We start from the raw sequence: 25,552 nt of genomic DNA on the forward strand, positions 1-25,552 counted from the left end.
CGTGTCGTTTTCTTTTGTTATACCTTGAAATATACTCCAAGTCAAAGACAAAATAGGACCCATGCGACGTTTTCTGATGTTGCAAACAAGTTTTATTATTAACTTCTTGGAATACCCTTTTTTTTTTTGAAAAATATCTCTTCGCAACTTTGATAATAAATGAAAAACTTGAAGAAACTCAGGAATGCCAGGCAAGAGGTGAACTGCACGCTTTCTTCTGTCATAAATGAGTGAGTGAAGTGAGTCTGGAATACAGTGAGAACGTCAGGTTAATTCAGATAAGAACTTATCTCCAACAGAGGACGTGACCAGTAGAGCTGTAACCTTCCAAATGAGTCAGCTAAAGAGAACATCTGGGCTTTCACGCTGGTTAAAACTGGTGGAATAAGCCTTTAAAAGGGGAATTTGTTGCCCGCTGTTTAGTAAAATGAAGGTGAGGTATGGCATGGGAGATGAAATGTAATTTTTCCCTTCAAAATCCTCCATCTGACACCACCTTTAAATATCCTTCACCTACTTACGAAATAAGGAAAAAAAACGATCATCACTGGAAAATACAGCTCTGGTGCCTTCTGCTCGAAGCTCCGAATCAAAAATAAACTCAAATGTGTGATAAAAACACTATCTCACACTCACTCTGAGAACACAAGGTTCACTTCACAGTGTTGAAACGTTCTGTCAACAATCACCAGGAAGAAACCCAAGCCGATTAAAACATACAGGAAACACGTCTCGGATCACCGCAAATGTAAATTCTAAAAATGGCAACCTCAGACCAAGTCACACCTCAAAACCCTCCACTTCTGAATGAGCAACAAATAAATAAACGGAATCCCGGCAAACAAAACAAAAAGACGACTCGAAGCCGAGTGTTTCTGAAGACTAAATAAAAACCAAAGAGAAAACTGAAATCTTTACTTAAAAAACGAGCTGGGGGATTACGCCACCAACTCAGCCAAAAGTTCCGATCGCTCATCATCACAATAAACGGGAGAATATTTCTAAATGAATAACAGTGATTAAATGGGAGGGGAGGAAAAAAAAACAAAGAAAAATAACTGCAGGTTGCTCAACATGTCACGTCACAACAATAAAAACATCTCAACCCATGCCATATTGCAGTCTGGAAGACGATTATCGGTTTTTGTTGCGGCTACAAACCAAAAGAGCCAACAGATCCCTCGGATACCGGCAACAACTGAAGTTTCTTCAATGAACAAAAGTCATTTCTGTGTTTCTGTGTCTTACTTTGGTCAGTGAAAACAGGAACTGCAGTGGTCAGACAACAGGAGAGGAAGGAGTGTTTTATAGGACGTGTTAAAAAAAGATAAACATCACAATCAACCCTCCTTTTGTGACCGTATTAAAGGTTGGATTCCAACACCGAACTTAAAGGATGGAGTCGTTATCAGGCTCAACGGGAGCACTGTTGAGTTAAGTGGGTCCCGAGAATTTGCCCCCCCCAATATGGGAGGTTAACAGGGTGGCGAGGGGGGGGGTTACACAAAAATAAGGAAGGGCTCAGGGTGAAACTACGTTCCCACCGCCAGCCCCTAAGGCTCCCCTTTAGTGTCCTCCTCAGCACGTTTCTGCATGTGCCGCGGCAGCGTCTGCAACAGAGAAAAACAGAAATCCCATTTAACATAGCTGTCATTACACCATATTTTTGCAAAGCATAATGAAGCTTATTTATTACAAAAACCAACAACAGAGCACTGCTGTCGTGCTCCTGGCAAAGCAGCAAACATTCCAGCACGAGGAAGGAAAGTAACTTTTCTCCAAAAGTCGGCTAAAACCCCCAAATCACGGCAGGAGATTTGCAGAAACAAAGTATCGCACAGTCGCACAGTGTAACCCTCAATACGATCTATTTTTTTTTTTATATCTAGATTCCACAAGATTTAAGGGTTTTAAGGACAGACTAACCTGAAATGACTGGACTCAGATCACTGTTAGGAAAGCACAAAGCTCGTAAACAACCAGTCAAACATGGAGGTGACCCCATCCTGCAGCTGTAGAAACTGACCATGTGCTGAGGAGCAACGATATATACTCTTAAATCGCTGTGAAGCACGGCGACATAATAACCCTCCAAATATGCACCAATAGGCTTTGTTTTCCGGGGACGCAGTCAGTTGTTTTCGTTACGTTTTTTTACTCACTTCCAGGTTAAAGGTGCTTCGGTAGCAGCTCTGCAAACTATAAAGACAATGTTCTGTTGTGTTGTGAAGTCTGCTGAATGCTTTTTTTTTTTTTTTTTTTACCTGCTTGGAGCCGTTGCGTGCACAGAAGATCTCCTGGCAGTTTTTTCAGCGACACTTTAGCCTGGAAGCTGGCACCGGCGTGGTCCTTGATCAGGTGCTGCTGCAGATGCTCCTTCATCCCGAAAACCAGCGAGCAGCCGGGCCACTGTGGACACAACACACTGTTCACCAAAGACCACTACACACAAAAAAAACTGTACACAAGATCAGGGCTCAAAGATAAAGCAGTGGGCTTGTGGTCATCCTGCAACTGGTAGGTCACAGGTTAGATCCCCAACGGTCTCATCCATTCAGCCCTCAGCATTGGTCGACATCTTACCCAGCAGCGGTAGTTCTGCATCAGGTTGAGTTTGACAGCCTCCACGCTGCCATCGTAACAGCCCGTGTAGATCTGAAACAATTAATGGTTAGGTTTACTTCTCAGTTTTTAAGCTCATGTTTTCCAGAAATCTGCAACAAACATTAACAGAAAGCCGGTGTGCTTCGTGCAGTTACGGGGCAACAAAGTAAAACAAGGAGTAGACAGACAGATGTGTTAATTGCAGTCACAGTCTCTCACCATGTTCTTGTGGATAGCCATGCACACCAGCATGTCCTTGTGTCCGCCGTAGACCTGCATCTGGTTCTGAGTCTGTGGACAGAATTTGCTTTCAAGGTTTCTTGTGTGATGACACAAAACTCATTTATAGCAGCCCGAACTGGGTTTCGCGCCCAAAACTGAAAAGTGAGATATGAAATATCATTTTATGGCAGATTGTTTGACGGCGCAGACCTGCAGGTCGTAGACGCGGACCAGCTTGTCCAGGCAGGCGGTGACCATCACGTTCCCCATGACGTCCACCACAGTAACGGCATGGCTGTGGCCCTTAAAGACCTGCAGCAGCTCTCCTGTCTGTGAGTCAGTGGGGGGAAAGCAGCTCTCAGCCATTGCTCTTTGGAACAGAACCAAACTATTTATTTTCAGGAAATTACACATGTGGAACCATGACGTTAACTCACATGGATGTTGTGAGCGTAGAGAGAATGATCGCTGGATCCACTAAACACCAGATCATTCACCACCTGAGAGGAAGCAGAAACAGCGTTCATTGATCCTCACCAATCACTTCACATTCTCTCAAGCTTCATCCTTTCTTGGATGGGATGAAATCTACTCCAACACAGATGAAGCTTCCCTTCCGAAGCCAGGACTTCCGACCCGACCCACCTTCATGCAGAGAACGCTCTTGGTGTGGCCCTGCAGCGTGCGCAGCAGCAGTCCGTTCTTGGCCGCTCTCACGCTGATGGTGCTGTCGTAGGAGCCGACCAGCAGAATCCTCCGGGCTCCCTCCTGCGATGAGGCCAGACAGCTCACGGCACGGGGCCCGTGGCACTCAAACACATCCATCTGCTTGTTTGTCTAAACAATGAATTGCAGAGAGGAGCATCAACTCCAGCTGGAAGGGTTTAGCATACTTTTCAATTGATTTCAAAACAAGATTTCTGTTGGTTTTACCCCTAAAAGGCAGCAACCGCTAACTTCAAACTCTTAAACTGCTGAGTGCTGCTTCAGTTATTTGTATACTTGATTTTCAAGTATGGAATAAACAGTTACAATCACTTTAAAAGAACGCCATTCCATGGCCTCGTGAAGAATAGATTTCACACCTTGAGGTTAAAAGTCACCACTGTGCCGTTTGCTAGACCAGCATACAAAGTCCTCCATCGGGTGTGGAGGCAGAGGACTCGGTCCGACAGGGAGAACTGCTGCTCTAACTCACGTGTCTGTGGACAAAAGGAACAACAGAAAATGTCAGCGTGTAATGCCACTCACTCAGTGAGTCTACAAGGTGAGATTCATTCGATTATAGCTATAGTTGGGTTATGCTCCTTATTTTAGCAAGGGTAATTATCCTTGGATATATGGCGGTGAATGAATCGAATCATTGGCACAAAGCATGTCATACCCCGGTACGATAGGTGGTGTCGTACCCATTCCAACTATTGCTAATAGAGCCACTTCCTGTTGACCTCTTAACCACCACCAACAACAACAATAACAACAACAAACTCAGGTATTGGAGAAAGATGCAGAACGAAGAGCAAGATGAAGCTACGTCCCTCTACATTTGGTCTGTGATGAGCTGCTTGTTGCACAAACGCGATGCACAACGGAGCATTCTCCATCGCGTTGTTTGTTTCTTTCCGACGGCGACAACAACAGTAATATCGTCTCCTTTGACTTCCGGGTCACGACCCCGGGAAAAAATGTCCAGCATGCGCAGAACGCAGCGTCTACAAGCAGGTTTAATTTGACTTTCAACCCAGTTATCTCAAGGTCTTAATCCGATCCAATTTCTTGACAGATTAAGGTTTCTACATGAACTTAATAACTCAGTCTGATTGTAATTTCGCCCTTAATCCGTGGCATTTTTACAGTGCCATGTAACCCCACTGAACAAGGCAGTTTCAATCAGAAGATGTGCGTTTCACCTTGAGGCTGTAGCAGCGGATGGTCTGATCACTGGAGCCAGAATAAAGGCGATGGTGCAGGCTTGGAGCAGCGGACACCAGCAAGCAGGTCACTTTGGAGCTGTGACCCTCGAACGCACCCACACATTTATGACTCTGCGACAGAGAAAAGAAGAGCAGCTGCAGTGTTGTGTTGCTGTGAGTGACCAAACATTTGACAGGAAGCAGCGGCAGCACCCACCACCAGGTTAAAGGCTTTGATGGTTCGATCTCCTGAGCATGTGTACAGCAGCCCGTCGTGGATCTGTATGGCGTTCACCGCCTCCTGGTGGCCACTGAACACTCCCTCAGTCGGCATCTCATCCTCACTGTGGTCATAGGATGCGTCTAAGAAAGAAAATACACGGCTGTTCAAGTGCAACCTGAACCAAAGAAGAAGAACACGAACAGTTCTCCAGACAGATGGACGTACCTGATGTGGTCTTAGGCAATGTGACGGCAAACGGCAAATCACTGCGGGGAGAACAAGTTCAAGTGAGATGTTCTGCCATTAAACTCCATATAAAAGCTATCTCACATCAATGCATTTAACTTCTTCTGGTTCTTTTGAATTGTATATGTCCAGACTATCAAAGACTATGAGGAACTCCGGCGTGAGGTGGTTAACAGCTCCAGAAAAGGTGAAGTAGAGTGAAGATTCTTTAGCTGATGACTCACCTTTCAGAGGATTTACACAGATCCAGGTCGCTCGTGGAGGAGACCTCGTTGCAGGCCAGGCTTTGTGGCCCAGGTGTGAAAGAGTCTGGGACCAGGGCCGGAGGAGGAGCTGGAACCGGAGCATCCGTGTGGTGCTGCTGACCAGCTGCGCTGACCTCCATGCTTTCTTCTGAATCCAAGTTTTCTTTAAGGCCAGCGGGGGCTGCTTGTGGAGGCTCCAACATGTGTTTGGGGGATTTCTGGTCTACTTTCGCAGGAATGGTGGTTGGACACAACATCATGAGCGTCTTCTTGCTGCCCTCCATGTCCACGTCTCCCTCTCTTTCATCTGCATGCAGGCTGGAGGTGCTGACCTGAGAGCCCCCACTGGGTCTCCTGCGCTGTCGCAGCCACCTGGGCCTCGAGGCCTCTTCGTCCACCTCAGTGTCACTGCTCTCAGGCTGCTCCATCCCTGGAGCCTTTTTAAACGCCTTCCTCTTCTTCAGCTTCCTCACACGCTTTCCATTCGTCATTTCAGATGGAGACGCAGGCATATTGAGGCCTGCAGGGGGCTGTGCTGACTGGGTGTCTGTGCAGTCAGCAATGCTCCCGACCTCAGAGCTTCTCCTACTTGGTAAGAGGAGTTTTATGTGGCTTTTGTCAGGAGAAAGGTTGTTCGAGTTAAATGATGCCTGTATGGCCTTTTCAGTGGTCTCAACCAGTCCTGGCAACCTCTGGTTGCAGTCTGCAGGCTCTTCACAGTAATTCTGATCGGAGCTGACATGGACTGGAGACTGGGGCTCCTCCTTAATAACCACAGGCACGAATGGGAGGCTGGAGGACGGGGGAGAGGCACACTCTGCAGCATGGTTTGGACTGGGAACGGCAGTGTCCATAACAGAGGGACACGTAACAGAGGAGGGCACGCGTGGTTCCGTTTCAAATGAATCTGTCTTCTCTTCTTTCAGTTTGAGCTGTGGTGCTTCCTCCACCACACCTGCAAAAAAATCCAACAAAAAGCACATTCCAGTGTCAGAGCACTCGTCATAGGTCAGGTTGTTCGTGTCAAATGACTGCTGCCGTATCCAGGGGTTACGTATATGCCAACAAGTTTTTACCTTGCATTCCTTTTAATAAGTCAATCCGCTTGTTTCTTAGCGAGCTCATCTCCACAGTCATCTGAAGAGAGACACATACAACCAAGACCCCAAGAGATGTTCATTTAATATTTGCAATCATAAATATATAACACTCACAATAAGACAATCAAACATCAATTAAACAATTATAGTGAGAAAGCACAAGTCCACACAAACACTTACACACCCAGCTTCTGTCGAGCATCAAGCATGAAAAGTCACAGTTCGACATTTAGCTTCCCTATCACATCACGTTGGACATACATACAGAACAGAACCGTGCAGAGAAAGGCCCATCATGCAGTGGGGTTCTGCAGTTTGAAAACACACCTGCTGTTTGACCACCATGAGACGCTGCACCTCCAAGTAGGCGGCCTCCAGCGCAGCCCGGGCTTGGATCAGGCTGGTGTCCACGTTCTGCAAGGACCGACTCAGCTCTTCCTCCCGCAGAGACACTGCCAGCAGCTGGTCGATCTGCAGACGTTCTGCACCAGGCAAGGAAAAACAAACACTTAAAACATCAGTGACAGTACAACAGCACACAGTGTACAGAAATCTTTAATGGGACACACACCTCTTTTGGATTTGACCTTCCTTCTTTTGTTATTGTGTTCCAAACAAGATGGCTCTGTACTCGGAGCATCCTACGAAGAAGATATACGAGGAAAAGAAAAAAAAGAGTAATCGCTGTGAATTCTGTTTGTTAGCATAAAAACACAGACGTGAGCTCACTGTTAGCCATACACACCCCGGTTGCTCTTCGCCTCTTGCCTGTTCCCATAGCGTCGTACTGCTCCGTCCCTGAGCTGCTGTCCCCGAGCAGCGAATCCGATCGCTGGAGAACTCTCACTGTGGCTGATGTTAGTTTCTCTGGCTGCCTCCGTGCGTTGGCCTCTGGGTGATTCTGGCTGTCTTGATTTCCTTGAGCAGAAATGCAATTAGGAGAACCTGCAGACGCCTGCTCCTCTGAGCTGAGAACTTTGCTCTGCGCAGCCTCTACTGATGGAAAAGATGAAAACGGGGACAGAGTGGGTGCCGGCACGAGGCTGCTCTCTGATAAGGAGCGTTTTCGGGAGTTGCCCTGGATGGAGCTGTCCATCAACGACTCCCACTGAAAACCCTCCAGGAGGGCTAAGTCCTCCTCCTCCTGGCTCTGGTACTCCTGCTCACATGGAACCATCTCTATCCCAAACCTGGAGGACAACAGACCAAACGTGCGCTTTGATATCAAAAATACCTTTGAAATGATGTTTCATTTCTAAATGGAAGATCAAAGTTTTACCTCGGCATGCCTTTTCCCTTGTCTTGCTTCTTTCTGACCTCCTGATACACCTGGTCCCAGTTCACGTTGCGGCGTGACCCGGAGGAGCTGATGAGTTGGCGTACAGTTGGTTTGAGTCCAGAATCCTTTTCCGTGTCGCTTCTCCGCGACTCGCTCACGTTACGCACCCGTCTGGCAATGTTCAGGTTGGGCTCGTGGCCACCGGTTTTGCTCTTGGAGCTGATGTGTTTGGTGAGGTCACGTTTTAGGACAGGGGGCAGGTCGAGTTTGGACAGAGTTGATGTGTTAGACCCTGAGCCCGTCTGTGCTTCACCGCTTCTGGAGGTGTCGCTCTCTGAGCTCTGCCCCGCCTCAGCAACCTGCATGGCCTCGTCCGGCACCGCTGAGCAAGTCTGCTTCTCTGCGTTCTTGTTGTTCTCTTCACTATCTCCCACTGAAGCTGCAGGTTCTGAGCTCTCCATCATCGAGGTGCTAACCTGCAACGACTGGAGAAACTGGCTGCTGTCTGACAGTGGCGGCGCAAACTTTTCTGGCCTGACTGCATCAGTTGGCAGCTTAGCTGCATTCTGACTGGGACTTTTTTCTTTGTTCACTCCAACATGTCCCTGATCTGTTTGCTGCACCTTTACATTGTGTCGTGTCTTTTCCCCCCTATTGTTAATACAGCTATCCAAAGAGCCCCTCTTTTCAAGTCTGCCTGTCTTGAGTGAGTCGGGAAGGTGCCTTTCCTGCTTTGACTGAAGGAGCCCAACAGGTGGAGCCTTGAGTCCACTCTGATTTCCGGCTGGTTTTGAATGGGACAGAGCTTGACTGGAGGCCTTGCTGAGCTGAACCCCGCCGCTGAGAGCAGGAGCTGTGGAACTCTTACGATCCAACTGTAACATTGGTTTACTTGCCTTCTGACTGGTGGAACCACATGTAGAGTTTTTGTGGTCATCTCTCTGAGAACTGCAACCTGTAATGCTGCTCCTACTCTTATCTGTGGGTTTGGATTTGGGTTTGGTTTGATGCCTTTCATTCTCTTCTTCACTTCGTCTGCTCGACATCATCTGCCCTGGTCTCTGCTCAGGTAGAGACTGCCTGCTGAAGCTACTGACGTCAGGCGCCCTGTCTTGCTTCTGTGGTTTGGGGACTTTGAGGCACTTCTCTGATGCACTTGTGACAACATCACTGTGGGGTCCAGATGTGGCTGGATAGGGTGACCAGCGACAGCCTTTGTCCAGCTTTGGATTGCTACCGAAGGTCTTAGAGTTCTTACCACTGTTATGGTCAGATTCTGACGGTACCTCGCCATGTTGAAGTCTAGCATCCTGCTGGTCTCGCTTGTCGTTGGCTGCACTTTGAAACTGATTCCGGGCAAAAAAACTGGGTGGAGTTGGAAATCCCACAAAGCTCCGGGGCCGCCCCTGTGGCGCATACTTGATAATATTATTCTGGCCATAGAGCCCATTACTACTGCCTCCATTGCTGAGCCAAGGCAGTCGATTTTGTTGATTGCAAGAATATGAACCATGGCCCCATGTTCTGTTGTTCTGCTCCAATTGTCTAACGACTCTTCCATCAAAAAAGTCTGCAGATGCCCAATTCTGAAAGTTTGGAGGCTCCTGTGCATGCCAGGTGGCGCTCTTCCCCTGTTTGTTGTACTGCCAGGGTCTTGCGTCCCCTGTGCTGGTATTATATCGGTTGTCCTTGTAAAAAGAACTATGGTGACCGGATCCACTGAACCCATGCGACGGCGGATGCCACACACGCTCGAGGCGGTAACGCTCCTTAACTTCCTTAAGTCTCTGCTGAAACTCCTCCTTTTTCCTTTGTTCCTCTTCTTCTTTTGCAAGCTTCGCTGCAGCAGCCTCCTTCTCTTTCCTAAACACCAAGAAAATAAATCATACACGTTATACAGTTTCCCGCACATTAATATCCATCGATCCATCCATCCATTATCTTCCGCTGGTCCGGGGATCGGGTCGCGGGGGGAGCAGCTTGAGCAAAGAGACCCAGACGTCCCTGCCCCCGGCCACTTCCTCCAGCTCTTCTGGGGGGACCCCGAGGCGTTCCCAGGCCAGCCGAGAAACATAGTCTCTCCAACGTGTCCTGGGTCCTCCCCGGGGCCTCCTCCCAGTGGGACGGGCCCGGAACACCTCACCAGGGAGGCGTCCAGGAGGCATCCTAACCAGATGCCCGAGCCACCTCATCTGACTCCTCTCAATGCGGAGGAGCAGCGGTTCTACTCCGAGCCCCTCCCGGATGACCGAGCTTCTCACCCTATCTCTAAGGGAGAGCCCAGACACCCTGCGGAGGAAACTCATTTCGGCCGCTTGTATTCGCGATCTCGTTCTTTCGGTCACTATCCACAGCTCGTGACCATAGGTGAGGGTAGGAACATAGATTGACCGGTAAATCGAGAGCTTCGCCTTCTGGCTCAGCTCCTTCACCACGACAGGCCGGTGCAGAGCCCGCATCACTGCAGACGCCGCACCGATCCGCCTGTCAATCTCCTGTTCCATTCGTCCCTTATATACACGGTATCGAGAACAGTAGCTCCATAAAATGAAACAAGCGAGCTATAACCATAGCTTGGACTAAATGTGGATGAAAACATACCGGTACTCAGTTTGTGTATATAGCATCAAAGTAGCCGAAAATCCTTCATGCAGTTTTATGCCTACATTGCTGCATCAGCAAACTGCCTTAAAAGAAACCATTGTTTCTTATACACCTGATCACCTAACAAGACTCTAAACAAAAAAAAATCCCCCTGGCAATAATATGTCTCGGCAGGTCTACAGAGGGAAAGGAATGAGTGACAAGCTCTGAGCTTTTGCATTCGATGGCTTCTACGAAATCATTTTTTTTAAAAAACATTTCCCTTACAACAGTGAGGTAAACATAGTGCTGCAAGCCAAACACGCATACAAGATGCCTCTGCAAAGGTCTGAGGCAGTCTGAAGACAATTAATTACAGTTAGTGTTCTGGAAACATCCTTTTTTAAAATCTTTTTCCTTTTCTTTCTAGTTTTTAAACAAACACGGAGGTCTAAAGAGGTCTTTTTTCTGTGCTTTACAAGAAGGCATTCGAGTGAAGCTAGCAAGTGTTTGAACTTTGTTTGTGCAGTCATGTGTTTTTTTTTAGCCTATAGACCTGACATACGACTCCAGTCACAGCTCAACGTGTTGCTGTGACTAAAAGAGGCCCGTGAGCTCTGCTGAGCAAAATGTGACTATACAAGGCATTATATGTTCACACAAGTGAGATTCCATTCATTAAAAATTCCTTTTTGCAAACCACACATTAATAGCATATTGATGATAATATCCGTTTTAAAGTAACTCATCCAAAACAACTGCACCGGGTGTTACTCTGATATGTTAGAAAAAAGGTCTTACCGGATGTGTTCCTTTCTCTTCTCGATCAGGTCCACAAAAGCCTGGTCAAAGTATTCCTCGTCCTGGTCGTCCCGAGTATGCGTTTTGTCAGCAGCCTCCACATTCTGTTTGTGCGTGGGGCTGGAAATGTGGCTGGCGTAATCGGTCAGGCTCACCACCTTCACCTTACACACTCTGCACGCGTGTCCGCAGTCCCTGGGAAGGGAAGGCGAGAGAGGGCGTTCAATCCTTCCTTCGGGCATGGTGCCGATCTACTCTGGTTGGGTGTTCCTGCCTGCAGAGCTCGCAACGACGCACTCTGGCTCCGCTTTCTGCTATCTTATAGTCAAAATAAGTTCAGGAGAGGAGAATACTCAACAATCCTTCTGAAAGAAAAAAAATGTGTCTCGTCCGAATTCTCTATTTGTCACAGATCAGGAGGTAGCTAACTTAGATTTATCTCTTGATTTAAAAAAAAGAAAGGTTCAATTCTCATCTTTATCATCCTGATCTTGTTTGTCCTCGTTTTCAGCAGGCCATAGGTGGCAGGGTGAGGGCAGGAGGAGCGGCTGGGCTGGACCCAAGCAGCATGCTAATGGAGCTGTTTAAGTCCAGCCATGCAGCACAGCGCTGGGACGCGTGGAGGGAAGAGAAGCCAGCGTCCTCAGCTCAGTGCGCCTTCATGATGGTGTCCGCTGCGCTCTGACACTCTACACAAGGCAATGTCTCTATATGTGACCTCTCACTATGCTCCGGTAGCCGGAAGCCAGCCCCTCCCTCAGGACAGCACGTGTTATCAGAATCCTGGCAACCAATCCCGTGCAAAGCCTGTGAAACCGGAGCTGTGTGCAGCTGCTCAGAGCCACCGTCTCCACACCTCTCCCAAGTAAGCTATCCTGTGATTCTGATATGAGCAGTGACTTTGTTGGCTCCTTCTCAGTTTCTTTTCAAATCTGTGTCATGGTATGCTGCCATTCTCTGACCTCTTGTGCGGTTGGCAAGCACCAATAAGACAGAATTCCTTTAATTCTCAGCTGCACTTGTCAGGAAAATGAAATCCTTTTGAGCAATAGCAACATGTGTGTAAGCACCAAATCTCCCAAAAATCTGTTAACAGATGAGTTTAAGTCTGGACGAGCTGATTTACTGTCCCACTCTCAAGTACAACTACGACATGTCAACATGAACTGTAGAGCGCTTATACACAGATTACCAGAAATATTCCTGACCACATTGCTCAAAAAGATGCCATTTTTGCACACAGATGTTTCCAATATAATCCCAATAACTTGGCAACAACTCAAGCCTGGAATGCTCCACTTCAGATTCTTACTTCTCAGCGAGAGGCCGCATACTTTTACTAATCTACATGGGAGTCACAAGCTCGCCAGTTGTCTTGTAACGGTCATGCCTGTTGTTCCGGAGAGATTGTGTCTAAATATATATGGCTGAGACAGCTGACCATATATCCACTTGCTGAATAACTGTAGACACGTGCCCGTGTGCACATGTGCCGTGACCCAAATAGATTTAGACTAAACTCTGGAAAGAAAGTCACACCTTTCGTGTCAATTTACAGCAAATCTTTAAAGAATGTGCCGAATATTGTCGATGTTGAAGGTTATTTCTCAACAACTGAACAAGTTTGATCATTGTTTTCAAAAGAAAAACATCAGCCATTCATTCATATTCAGTTGAGAGTGTGTAGTTTATCAAAAAAAAAAAAAACAACTCACCGGCCTTTGAGTTTCTCCAGCTCACGGTGGTGGAGCATGCTTCTCATGTGCTCATCCATCTCCTGCAGATTAATATACACAATAAAATGTTTCATTCAAGCACCTACAGATACAAAAAAGTTTCAAGTTTGGTTCCGAGATAGGAAACACTTAAATGTTCCTAAAGAGGGGCTACTAAGACTCTATGCCAATGCAAACTGAGAGTAATACAAAGGAAAACTGATATGCTTTAAAAAAGGTAGAAAAATCTATTTATGGGTTTTATAAACTCAGAACTAGCTGATACCTGCAACAGCATCAATGCTGCCGTAATGATTTCTCATCACATGAAATGATACAGTAGTTACATATCTACAGTGTAAATCACATGTCAGGGTTGATTACCTGCTTGGAAACATGGACAGTTTCACAGAGGATGCACTTTCGGTTTTTCATCATTTTGAATGTAAGTGGATCTCAGCTCGTCACTGTGCAAAGAGAAAGTCTATTTAAGTTAAAAAAATATTTTCAAAAAAAGCTTACAAAGTGCAAAACAACAATATGTCACAGTTCACTGGATTACAAACTGTGCTGTTTCACTGTGCTTTCGTGGTTTACGAACAACAAACAGTTGTAGGCACAAAGGGCGCAGACACTGCATGTTGCAATATAAGCTCTCAGCAACAACTCGCATTCTTCAAACCAGTACAAGGGAGGGTGCCCGTGGCTTCTTTCCCCTCAACCACACATAGCTATTTGACAAATGCCTCGGTACCACAGCCCAGATAGCAGCAGAGTTCAACCTAGACACTGGTCTAATTCCAGCCTGCTGATAGAGCAACTCTGTGGCCAGAGGGCACGGCCATGACAGCATCAGGGCTATGTCTGGACTTGTTTAACGCTCTTAAACAGGGTGAGAACTAAACACCAGCCATGAGTCAAGGCCTACCTTCACGTTACCTTCACAAGATACAGAAAACAACTGAAACTGTAAAGGACTGCTTGTCATGCACATCAGTTTGCATTAAACACTTCAATTGAATGTATTTACATCGTTGTCGTGTATTACCCAAAAACTAAGCCAACGTGCAGAAGCAGTATGTGAAAAACGGAGCACAACATTACTGATTCCAGAGGAAATAAGAGGCCAAGTAGCTGCCAAGCACTGCTGATCAAATGCAGTGGATCATCAGCAGATGTGAGCACCCCTATAAAGGCAGACGTTTGGGCAGTTTGATGGTCTAAAGCATTCAGGTGTGTGTTATCACTATGCCAAGGAGGAAACACATCAGCAATGATCTCAGAAAAGTAATATTTGCTGCCCATCACTCTGAGAAGGGTTATAAGGCTGTTTCAAAACTAGTTGGATTACATCATTTTACAGGGAGAAAGATTCATTACAAGTGGAAAACATTCAAGACAGCTGTTAATCTTCTCAGGAGTGGACGTCCCAGCAAGGTCACCCCAAGGTCACAAACCCAAGAGCTACTATCAGACTCTACAGGCCTCAGTTAGCATGTTAAATTTCTCCACAGTGATGTGACAGGCTGATAACATTCAGAAAACAATTAGGAGTTATTGATGCTCAGAATGGTTCAACCAACTACTGAATGGCCTTAGTTTATCAGAGAATGCTTCTGCATTTTTGTTAAAGGATAACTGCGGTATTTTCAACATTAAGCCTCTTTTCTGAGTCGTCTGCAATGTTTTAGAACCCCCCTCACCGCTTTTTTGATGTTTACTGCTGTCTCCGGTATTTGCCTAATTTTGATTCTTCTCAACCTGCTTCAGAATGGCAAGTCATGTGCATGTCCAAAAAGGTCCTTAAAAGCACCATAAACGTCCGTTTTCAAAATCATCAACTCACCGGAGTGGTTACTGGTGTGCACTGGTAATCCATATCAAATTTCGTTGCGAAAAGTTGCTTCTGTCGTGTTTTATTTGACATTTTGTAAATCCCATTGAGTTCTATTGAACACTGGATGTTCGTTGATATTACTCCGCCATCAAGTGGTGTGGAGTATAGCAAGTCTGATTCAACTGCTGAGTGGAAGTTTATCCACGGCTGCGAGGTGGCTAAGAAAATAGTGCGAGCATGAACGAGCTGCCAAATAAAACACGACAGAAGCAACTTTTCGCAAAGAAATTTGATATGGATTACCAGTGCACACCAGTAACCACCTGTAACCAGTAACCTGGTAAGGACCAGATCATTTTTTATTTTTGTCTTGATACTATTCGCAAAATCTTAAGTGTTAAAAGAGGGTGAACCTCTGTAGACAAAACATTACAAAATCAGGACCAAAAACGGGACCTGTAATCCAATTTTCTGCCATGGCCATGAAAGTTTAATACAGACTCGGGTCTAATAATGAATAGAGCAACAGTCTGGAGATCACACTGTGTTAGACCTTTGTCTCTGCTCGGGACATTCTGAAATACCTCATATCACCTCAATCACCTTATATCACCTCAATCACCTTTTCCCTGAGAGAGCAGCTGCTTATACTGTTATATTAATAAGATCAATGAGTCATAGTCCATTTAGGACACCAAATCTGTAGGATGCAGTAGACATGACAGTCATACAGACAACAAGGCTCCAAAAAAATTAATCCATGTTGGTTTCTCGCGTACCCCTAGTGAAATACTTAAGAAGTTTCGGCTGATTAGGACTCATTTAAAAACTGAAACTGAGCTTTCTCCTGCTTGCCTCGTGCAGAAACGGAAAAGCGCAACTGTCTCAAAAAATAGTGCTGTAGGTAAAAATGTATTGTAACTTTGGTGTCCAAAGCTATTTAGAAATGAGCGATTCAGAAGTTACGAGTTACTTTTGTGCTCAGAAACACCGAGGGACAATGAAGACTGAAGCTTGCTAACAGCCATCTGATACCTGATGCTGCTGTTCGGCACGAATCGCATCAATATTTCACCACCTAATGTTATTTAGCAACCAAAGCTAGTCAAGATTTAAAGCAACTTTTACCCTTCAGCTGTAACACTTATCACAAAGAGAGAATGGTTAATGTGGGCATTTCGCAGTGGTTTAGACTCCTGCTTGTTGTTAGCATAGCTGCTGATTAGCTGCTCAGGTAGCTGCTGAGAACTCAGAAAGAATCCGCAATAACAGCAAACAGTTTGACCAGCATGCCATTACACTGCCTAAATCACAAACCGTTGATATAAACTATTATTTCTAGCATAATTGTCGTTTACCTGAACTGTTTGGTAATCGCTAAATAAGAGCTGCCGTTTGAAACTTACCAAGCTAGCATTAGCGAGCATACAGCGACATAAAAATGACACAAGTAATGGACTAAATTTGTTGACTGTACAGTCATGACAAATGTGCAGCTAGAACAGAATGTTTTTAACCATTGTAAGTACTGACACGTGACTTTGAGCTACCTTTAAAACCTCCTCATATGTGCAGAACTGTAATTACTCATCCACTGTTGAAGCTAACAACAACAACATCCTCCTTTCTTCTTCTTTTCTTCTTCTTTGGTTTTAATGGCATCTGGCATCCTTGTAGTTGCATTTGCCACCATCTACTGGACTCTACCTCTTACTCCTATCTAAATTCTTTTGGCTAAACCAGTCTTCACCAGGTACCTCATTATGACCCTCCTCCCTTCCCTATTCCTTCCCTCAACCCTCTCCTCTCCCTCTTATACCTAGGACATTCTAATAGTACATGTTCTACTGTTTCTCTTCCCCTACAACTACACTGACCTGTTGCATGCCCATTATACTAAGAGTGCTATTACCCACTATGACCTATCCTAATTCTAACATCCTCCTTTGAGTTCTCGCCCCCAAAACGAACTACCCAGGTTGCGTTCAATAACATAATCGGTGCACGAAAACCGGACACTAAGGGCGCTTAATTTGGTTTCAAGATAATCCTCATTTTTATTGATCTGGAAAAAAGACGTCTAAATTAGTACACTTAATACATTAAAGGTTTGAGTATTTTTTTCCTCAGTATATTCAGTGTATATTAAGCTTGCTCGTTTTATACTGTTTAGGGTCAGTGTAAAAATAACGTTAAATACAAATCAAATTCCTGTAGTCTATTTCCACAGATAACAAGACATTTTTAACCATAAAAGTATCTTTATTTTTCAAAATCTCTAAAAACATAGTGACATGTAATAGTGACAAACACCAAATTCAAGTTAATTTCAACAGCAACATCGTGTTTGAATGAAAGGAAAACAGCAGTATTGACACTATAGGATTTACAACAGACACAGCAGAAATAAACATTCGATTAAAACTGTGTAGAATCTCTTACAAGAAAGGTGAGATGCTTTGTTACATTTTAAAAAAGTAGATACACACAAGACTCCCTTTAAAAATAGTATTATCTCCATGAGAACTGATCCAAATCCAGCAACAGTTTTTTTAAGGTTCACATTTTCCAAGTTTGACACCTGAAATATCTTTTAAAAATAACCTTTTAAAGTGTCTCAGATTTCAGCAACATTTTCGTGCACGTGCAACGTAGTAGGTTTCATTGTTGTTGTTTTTTTTTAAAGTCTCATGATTTTAAAATTGCTTTGGGGTGACAACACCTTTGTCCTCTACAAAAGAATGGGGATCTATCAATAAGCTACTCGTTCTAACCCACATCTCTGCCGCACCAGCAGATGAAACTGTAGCCAGATTTCCTTTCCCGTTTTAAATTCACATTTAGAACTTGGTTTTTGCCTGTTTTCGAAGAAGTTATTATATGCATTAGCTGGAATGGAAATAAATTGTGTGCATTGCATCTAAACTGGCAAAGATTAACACTACGTGACTCAGCAGCTATTTCTGGTCCGATCTGGCAAACAATAATCTCTCATGGCTGAGCAGCATATTTTCAGAAAAAATATAACATCGTAGGTATTCCTAGAAATGAAAATGTGTCCTGAAGTAGAGTTTTCTTCATTTTCCTCGTGTGGATATCCACCATAGGTCTTCTAGTTTTTTTTATTCCTCAAAGTTTTTTTCCAGGTTTAGACGACTACTTCTTCTACTGAATTACAGCCCATGCAAATGTATTGCTGTCCGATTCACATTTCTTTTTTGTGGCTATTCAAAAGGTCACCTCTTAATCTGCTTCCCTGGCTACTGCCTTTGACCTGCTATGCTATGTCCAGCTCTTTGAACCAAAAGAGGAAGCAAAATTAAACAAAGTGAAAGTAAGAGAATAGTAATATATTCACTATCAATCGCTTCCAACTATATTAGAAATGCTCCAGGATGGCTGGAATGGCTGCTAACAGGGAAGGGTTGATGGCTTAGCAGCTAGGCCGGCTGCGAGGAACCGTGACGGCTGCTGGCAAGCTCAATGGCTGCTTGCTCAAACTAGTCCAGTCAGCTGCGCCTGGAAGGCTGGAGCAGCTGCTGCTAATGACTACTTGCTCGCCTGATGGGCTGGCAAGCGTTTGCATCTGACATGTTGTTGAAAACAGAGATAGTGAATACATAACATTCTGATACTTCTACAGCAGTAGAAGTATCAGAATGTTAGCGGTCGCTGCTTAGAGCAGCCAGCTAACTTCTTCTTGTATCCTGCCCTAGCTTCTCATTTAATAGTTTCTACACAAAGTGGTCAAATAATCTGTAACGTCCCACCATAAAAGAAGTAAGGACTGGTTCCTCCAGTATTCCACATGAAACCGTCCATCTGACCCTACATTCCTGACACAGCAGGTGGTGCTCTGCACGTTCAAAGCAGAGATAACCAGCCATAACGTTGATGGCTTGGTTTGCTCATGATATGTCTCGTCACGCATAAATAACATGTTATTAACAAATTGATAAGGTTTAAAACCTGTTTTCTATCGAAGGGAGACTTTAAAATGTAATTTTATTTTGAGGAAATTATTAAATGAGTAGCCTAATTCATCAGTTGTTAGGGTCTGTTACAATGTGAGGACAGAGGCAAGACCATCTATAAGAATTTACATTCTACTATTCATCATTCTCATCAGTACTAGAAATAGGGCCCATGTAGTGACATCAGAATACATATTCATGTGAAAACAAACCCATGTTTGGTCACTTGGACCATTAGGATACTGTTAGGTTGTGTAACTAACACTTTTGTATAGTGTTTCAGTTTATTTGGTTCAGTTCCCTTGCTTTATGCTTCAGATGCCTCTTGCGCATCTTTATAGTCCATTTTACAGTGAGTTTGGCAAAATTAGCAGCTTTGAAGAGAGCCATGAAGACACCACAGAGGATAGCTACGGAGCTCCAGGGATTTGCAGTCACTATCTGTTTGGAAATAATCAGAATTGTGTTAATCAGTGATAACCTAAGAATGTACAGACTAATTCTAACGAGTGTCAAAGGGTTCGAGTCGGGGAACTGACCAGTCTGATTTCCTGCATGTAAGGATCCCGCCATTCAAACACAGCAAAGAAGAGCTGATTGGTTTGTTCTGGTTCAGGCCTCTTATCATTGAATTTCACCACAGCAGACTAAAAGATCAAACATAAATGATGAGAGTAAGGACTTTAATATCAAAGTCCTTCATGTAAGCGTTTGGAAAATGTGCAAATACCTCTTGCCGAAACTCAACAGATTCCTTGCTTTTCCCAGAGGTCTTCACTAAAGACATCTTGACCCAGGTTCTGAATCCACCGGAAAAGGTCCATATGGAGTAATTTCTCTCACAGTCCCTCATAAACTCCGATTTGTTTGTACTAAAGGGTCAGAAAACACGTGTCAAACACATGCTGCCGTCAGACTGGATCGAGCAACTTTTCGATCCCTCTTTGTTTCATAAGACACAAAATGGTGATGACAAAGAATAGTTAAGATAAGGTGGCAGGCACAGGAGGGTTTATTTAGCTGACTTTTAAATCAATTCACAGACGTGAATACTTCCTTCTGGTATCAAACTGTGATTACGTTATCCACCTGTCTTCCTGACAAGAGTGCAAAGAAATCACTGCCTTGAGTGTGTGCGTGAGTCATTTCTCTCAAAAGTTCCCTGGGATAATCATATTAAAGCTGCAGTCGGCAGGTTTTCAAAATTGCGAGTCTAAAGTCGGAAAATTCGAACTGATACAACTTTCGGGTCCCTCCCCCAATCTCTAACAAGCGCCGAATCGCCCCCCAAACCCCTCCCCCTCTGTGGACGAGGTTGTGCACGTGAGTTCACACCAGTGTGAGCGCACACAAGCTGGGGCAGACTCACACTCAGCAGCGTGTGCACAAGCTGTGATTGACAGGTAGGATTCCTCCACCCTAACTTGATTGGTTAAAAACAGCCGGGAGCGCTCGGTTTTTGCAAGCATGATTACAGGCTTCAGAGGGAGCTACAGAATTCGTTATTTTTTCTAAACAGCCTATTTAATATTCTACTTCCAGAATCCCATGACAGTTCAAGCTAATATGACTAAAAAAAAGTTGCCGACTGCAGCTTTAACCGAGAATACAAGAATGTCACAGATGGACCAACAACATGAAAATGCTTCATCAGCCCGGATGCATGACAAAAATGCACTAGAAATGGTATCAGCGAACACTTTGAGCCACACCAGGCAAACGAGACTGGATCCATACGCAATGTTTGCACTCACCTTTCAATCAAGTCACTAAACTTAGCAAACAGCATGTAAGTGATGGCACTGAAGTCCTCCTCTGTTTCATTCTGACTGAACTGCATGAAAACGAGCTCCTTGTTTCTGACATCAGATGGGCCCCGAACCACCACGGCTCGTTTCTACCACACAGAAGCAGAGAGCATGTCCAGGCTTCATGTCGCATCTTACACCCGTGTGTCACGCAAGTGAAACCACCAGATCAAAATGCTTATATCTTACCGCTGTCTGATTGGTAAATGGCCCGATGTAGGTCACTTGTGTAATCTCACAGTCCCCTTCTTGAGGCTTGCCGGGGTCCACCAAAGGCGGGATGTAGTCATGGTAGTGATGTTTGCAGCCCAGCAGCTGAGCATTGCCAGGGTACAGAGCGATACCTGCTCAAAGACGGAAACTGCACAGTTAATTCAGTCTGGTACGGCCAACTGATAAAAAAAGGGAACTTGTTCACATCAAGCTACACAGAACACATTCACAGCAAGTCACAGCTTGGTTAAAGCGTGTTGAAACTTCATGGTTCTATCTGCAGATATTAGTCATCCTTTGTGAAGCATTCAGTAGCAGCTATTAACCATTTGGAGGCTCCCGTTCCGGGACAAGGCTTTAAGATTTAAATTACACGTTGTTTTTTAAAAACTCTCACAGCTATGTGCTATCCACAGAGCCAAATATTTGATTCCGTTACTGACAGAATTCTGGGATTTTCCTCATAGATTACCAACGAGGTCATCTAAAGCTAGAGCAGGTGGACTGGATAAGCAAATCCACAATAAACCATAAATAATGTACAGATATTATCTATAAAATGAAAGATGGTATTATTTAAAACACAAATTTGCTCCACAGTCTGTGATATTAACTCACACTTTACTGATCCAACATCTGGTGTCATATATGAAGCAGTACAACTTTTTCCAAGCTGCATTTAAGCCTGAGCTCTGCGACAGGGTTGATTTTGACCTGATATATTCATAGGCTGTGTGCAGTGTGTCCACTGCTGCGTTGCTCAAAGTTCTGCTACAGCATAACGCGTTTAAACACCTGAGAGGTGGTTCTGATCTCTCTTTGTTAACCAGGCTCTTCTCTTCCAAATATGTGCACGTTCACATGGAACGAATCATTTTAGGATGCTTTCTACACCAAAAAACACCAATCACCTAACACTTAAGTACAGCATCCGTGAGATTAAATGAACAAAAACCATTACAGTAAATGGCAACGATGCGGCTGAAATAAAGACAAAACAGGAATGCGATTACAAAAGTGTGAATCATGCAAATTAACTCAATGAGATTATACCAAATCAACATTTGGCAAAAATAAAAAATGGCAACATTTTAATTCTGTCTAAATGCAGAACAATGGCCGACTGTTGCGATGTTGGTTAAATTATTTGATTAGTTGATTGCCTGTCATTTATTTGACAATCCAACATTCATTCTAAATCATTTAAGTGCTCTCTATTTGGTTACAACGTCAGGCGTCACCAGATGTCATCCCTCTACTTGACAACATTTAAACGTTTCAGCCTGATTTACAGTTTGGGAGACCATCAGGGAATAAAAGTGAGGCTGCGTTCCTCGGTTTTGATGACGGCTCGGCTCTAAACACTCAGGACCAAAAGATCTGGAGCTTTTTGCACCACAGGCTACTTTGTTCACTATCGCTGCAGAAATAATTAAAGACGATACATTCTGTTACTTTGGACGCTGTTTTTACAGAATGCGTTTTCTCCCGGAAAACGTCCTAGTGAAAACTCCACTGCTTGTGGTCTTTGAATGTGGCCTCGGAGTTTGAACAGCCCCTTATTTATACCCACCAGGGGGAGAAAACGAGTCCACCTCTTTGTAGCTGACAGACATGACGGGCTGACTTAGTTTCTCCAAAAAGTCAGAGATGGTCTGGTAGGCCAGGAAGACTGCCACAGCAGTCAGCAGCAGGTAGATGAAGATGAGCACCACCGTGAAGACATTTTTCACACAGGTTTTACTGAATCTCATCGTCGGACTGCTCCCCGTGATGTCATCCTCTGCAGAAGAGAAAATCGGGAAGGGCAGAATTACGAGTGGAAACATTCAGTTACCTTTTCAGACCACCTTAAATGAGCAGAAACAACATTAATAACCATGTACTGCATTGACAGCGGTGCATAGGATCTTCCAGTTAATGTTCCTGCCAGCCGTTCAATTCTCTCCTTGTTAGACACTAAGTCAGCAGCTCAATGAAGCAGAGACCAATCAAATATACATGAACTCCGAATACTGTTACACGTTTTATAGCGTCCACCATATCACAGAAGCACACCTGCTACCTTGTGTGATGATTCCGTTGGGGTCCTCGTGCCCCAGCTCCTCAATGGTATCGTCAAAAGAGTCTTGAGACTGTGTGTTGCCTTCATCGTCCTCATCATCGTCATCATTGAACTGTGTGATTAAGAAAAGAGTTGAGCCTATCATGTATGTTTGTAAAAAAAAATTTTTAAATTCTTCATTTTTTTCCCCCCTGACAGGTTTCAACTGTAAAAGGCCTCCACAAATCTGATGCCAGAGTCCAATTTGAGAAGCGAAAAAACCAAGTGTCAGTTATTCCTCCGGTCAGCATCATTTCAGTGCTGTGTATTTTGTATTCTTAAGTTAAATACACAAAACCTAATCAGGAAACAGTGTTCTTACACCAAATATTCAAAACCCCATGTTCACATTTTGCTCTAATGCAGAACTGAACATTTTCAATCCGGCTCCTGTTTGAGCCTCTGAGCTCTGACGTGATCAAATCTTAAATGAACATTTTGATGTGCATAAGAACTAAAAAACATATATATTTATATAACGTGATGAAATCCTTTATTGTTTAGATTATTGGGGTTTGTAAAGGAAGGTTTGTGAATAAGGGTGTTTTAACACACACTCAGTAAACAGTTCATCCATTTAGCAGCACTAAAAACTTACTATTACAAAGTGAAATCAGATCCACACGTATCTTTTTTGTATCATTTGCGTTATTATGTCCTCGCTGAAATAAAACTGCATCCAAAACGAACACAAAGTTATTATTTACATTCCAGTTTGATATAAAAGCAGCTTTATCAGAAAAGTGCGGCTGGAAGTAAACATGAAAGTTATGGATTCCTGCGGCCCGGTCACATGATGTTAAGTGAACCGTGGACGGTTTCCAGAGGACAGTGACACTTCGCTGTTGTTCCCGGTTACTGGGATAAAAGGAAAAGAAAAAGAACACATACGGAAAAACCATACCTTCTGGTATAACCGGGTCTCATCTTTTCCGGGCATTCCTCTGCACTTCTTTACCCTGAAGAAAACTTTCACAGCTCCTGAGACTATTCGGCCAAATTAAGGAAACTGCTTTTAATTGCGACGCGCATTTTTAAAGGAAATGTCCCCCCCCCAGGTCCGCTCTTCGGTCCCAGGTTTCCGCTCTCACCCAGTCCGTCACCCCGGGAGGTATGGCCACAAAGCCAGAGGCCAATCCCGTGATAATGAGGTACCTACGGGCCGCGGTACAATAGAAAACAGTGTTTCCTCCTTCCTTCCCTATCCTTGTACCCTAGTGCTGCGTTCAGGTGCTCGTGCGACGCGTTTACCTCATTAGGCTTAACTTTTTTTTTTTTTTTTTTTTTATCATTAGGCTTAATATTGCTGAGAAGTCTCCGAGAATTTTTGTGCATTTTGTGTCACTTATGTGACTCAAGCACAGGAAGCATATCAAAGGAAGCGTGTCAAATCAAAGGCCTTACTTATACCATCTGTCCTTCTGAATAACATTGCTATTTTTAGGATTTTGCATTTTAATAATTTAATTTAGATTGAATCTATGTTTGACATTTATTTTATTTTTAATAGTTCTATATTTTAAAAGAAAAAAACTCAAAGAAATAGATTTACTAGAAACAAAACGTAAAAATTTTACACAGAAACCATCTGTGCACCTTTGTTTCATGGACTGCTGTTTGATTTTTGTGACATTGGTGATCAAACTGTTTTATTAGATCACTCTAAAGCTGAGGCCTTCACAAATGTTTGGATCATATAAATGCAGGTTCAATTTGAGGTGACCTTTGTTTTTTTTATTGAAATAGAAAGTATGTGCACACCCACAGGGACGGTAGGACAGTTTTCTGCTGGTCGACTGGCAACTGCTCCTAGCCTAAATGGCACATTTCAGGATTTTAAACAACGTAGAAGTTAAAAATCGCTGGAAGTTGTTAAAAATCCAGAATGAGAATGAGATTCTCAAACCAAAAGCAAAGAGAAAAAAAACAAAGCAAATCAGATGTGTAGACAAAAAGCAACACAATAAGATCTCAAAAAGAAAAAAGCCACAAGAGTGACAGAAAATATCAACGCAAATCTGAGATTCAAAAAGAGATTTTCAGAAAATACAAGCTGAGAACAGTATCAGACAACGACAGAGAGGCACAACATCATAAGAAAAGAGATGAGAAAGCTTATTATTACGCTAAGTGTAAAAAAAGATCTAAAAACAGGAGAAAGTGACCTGCAAAATGTGGATCTTACCACATGGCCAGGAGGACAGATAGTCACCTGATTTGTTCTGCATTAACTGATGACTTCTATGCCGAATAAGTTTTGTTACTTTTTGACTGACCCACACAAGCTACATGTAGCTACATGCTTGAGGTGAAAAGTCTGTAGGTAGCAGCTACTCAGTGGCAACACTCTGTGAGAAAGTTCAACCCATTAGCAGCAGAGCGTCTTGGGGATGTTGGCAACTTTTACACCTGAAGTCGGATAAGAGGCCAATTCAGAATCATGTGTTCCTTTGGGAGGAAGGAAAAAGTGATGACAGACAGAAATAACCCACGCAAGCAGCGGGGGAACCGGCAGACTGAGGCCTGCTCGCTGCTTCAGGTCCAGAACTTTCTTGCTGTGTGAGCCACTGCAACCCTGTGTCACAAATGAACACATTTACTATACTGTCCAATTATTCCTTTAAGTTTTAATTTGACCCAGAAATTGTGATCAGACAAAACAAGTTAAGCTTTTCCAGTTGCGAC

General features: G+C 44.0%; 2 protein-coding genes across 3 annotated transcripts; both read right to left on the minus strand.

Moving 5' to 3' along the window:
- Positions 1-69: 69 nt before the first annotated feature.
- Positions 70-16,479, minus strand: znf106a (zinc finger protein 106a). The gene is made up of 21 exons (XM_075448197.1): positions 16,319-16,479; positions 13,316-13,398; positions 12,932-12,993; positions 11,217-11,411; positions 7,833-9,695; positions 7,299-7,743; positions 7,125-7,194; positions 6,881-7,035; positions 6,530-6,590; positions 5,433-6,408; positions 5,188-5,228; positions 4,957-5,102; positions 4,737-4,871; positions 3,912-4,028; positions 3,472-3,663; positions 3,264-3,326; positions 3,037-3,156; positions 2,824-2,895; positions 2,584-2,655; positions 2,265-2,409; positions 70-1,610 (listed from the first exon to the last, which is right to left on the minus strand). Exons 2-21 carry the CDS (start codon positions 13,367-13,369, stop codon positions 1,579-1,581), a joined length of 5,016 nt encoding a protein of 1,671 aa, XP_075304312.1. The 5' UTR covers positions 13,370-13,398; positions 16,319-16,479; the 3' UTR covers positions 70-1,578.
- A 530-nt stretch (positions 16,480-17,009) lies between these two features.
- pacc1 (proton activated chloride channel 1) lies at positions 17,010-24,080 on the minus strand. 2 transcript variants are annotated; one of them, XM_075448275.1, is made up of 8 exons: positions 23,772-24,080; positions 22,822-22,940; positions 22,337-22,546; positions 20,740-20,894; positions 20,497-20,639; positions 19,473-19,614; positions 19,282-19,389; positions 17,010-19,183 (listed from the first exon to the last, which is right to left on the minus strand). In XM_075448275.1, the coding sequence occupies exons 1-8, from the start codon at positions 23,792-23,794 to the stop codon at positions 19,022-19,024; spliced, it is 1,062 nt and encodes a 353-aa protein (XP_075304390.1). In that variant the 5' UTR covers positions 23,795-24,080; the 3' UTR covers positions 17,010-19,021. The 2 variants fall into 2 exon arrangements, with proteins under 2 accessions (XP_075304390.1, XP_075304389.1); XM_075448274.1 differs by having other exon boundaries at positions 22,829-22,940; positions 23,772-24,077.
- Positions 24,081-25,552: the final 1,472 nt, after the last annotated feature.

The sequence above is a fragment of the Odontesthes bonariensis genome, chromosome 17, assembly GCF_027942865.1.
Source record: "Odontesthes bonariensis isolate fOdoBon6 chromosome 17, fOdoBon6.hap1, whole genome shotgun sequence".
In the NCBI taxonomy this organism is placed as follows: domain Eukaryota; kingdom Metazoa; phylum Chordata; class Actinopteri; order Atheriniformes; family Atherinopsidae; genus Odontesthes; species Odontesthes bonariensis.

Bases quoted from the DNA above. Each gene is read 5' to 3' on its own strand.
- znf106a (XM_075448197.1), bottom strand. From the start codon at position 13,369: ATGATGAAAAACCGAAAGTGCATCCTCTGTGAAACTGTCCATGTTTCC. The intron at 7,036-7,124 runs GTGTGTGTCCCA...TGCCTGGTGCAG, and splicing joins GAAGGTCAAATCCAAAAGAG to AACGTCTGCAGATCGACCAG. The intron at 2,656-2,823 runs GTGAGAGACTGT...TAATTGTTTCAG, and splicing joins TGGCTATCCACAAGAACATG to ATCTACACGGGCTGTTACGA.
- pacc1 (XM_075448274.1), bottom strand. From the start codon at position 23,807: ATGCCCGGAAAAGATGAGACCCGGTTATACCAGAAG. The intron at 22,941-23,771 runs GTATGGTTTTTC...TTAATCACACAG, and splicing joins AGACCCGGTTATACCAGAAG to TTCAATGATGACGATGATGA. The intron at 20,640-20,739 runs GTAAGATATAAG...TCTGTGTGGTAG, and splicing joins CATTTACCAATCAGACAGCG to AAACGAGCCGTGGTGGTTCG.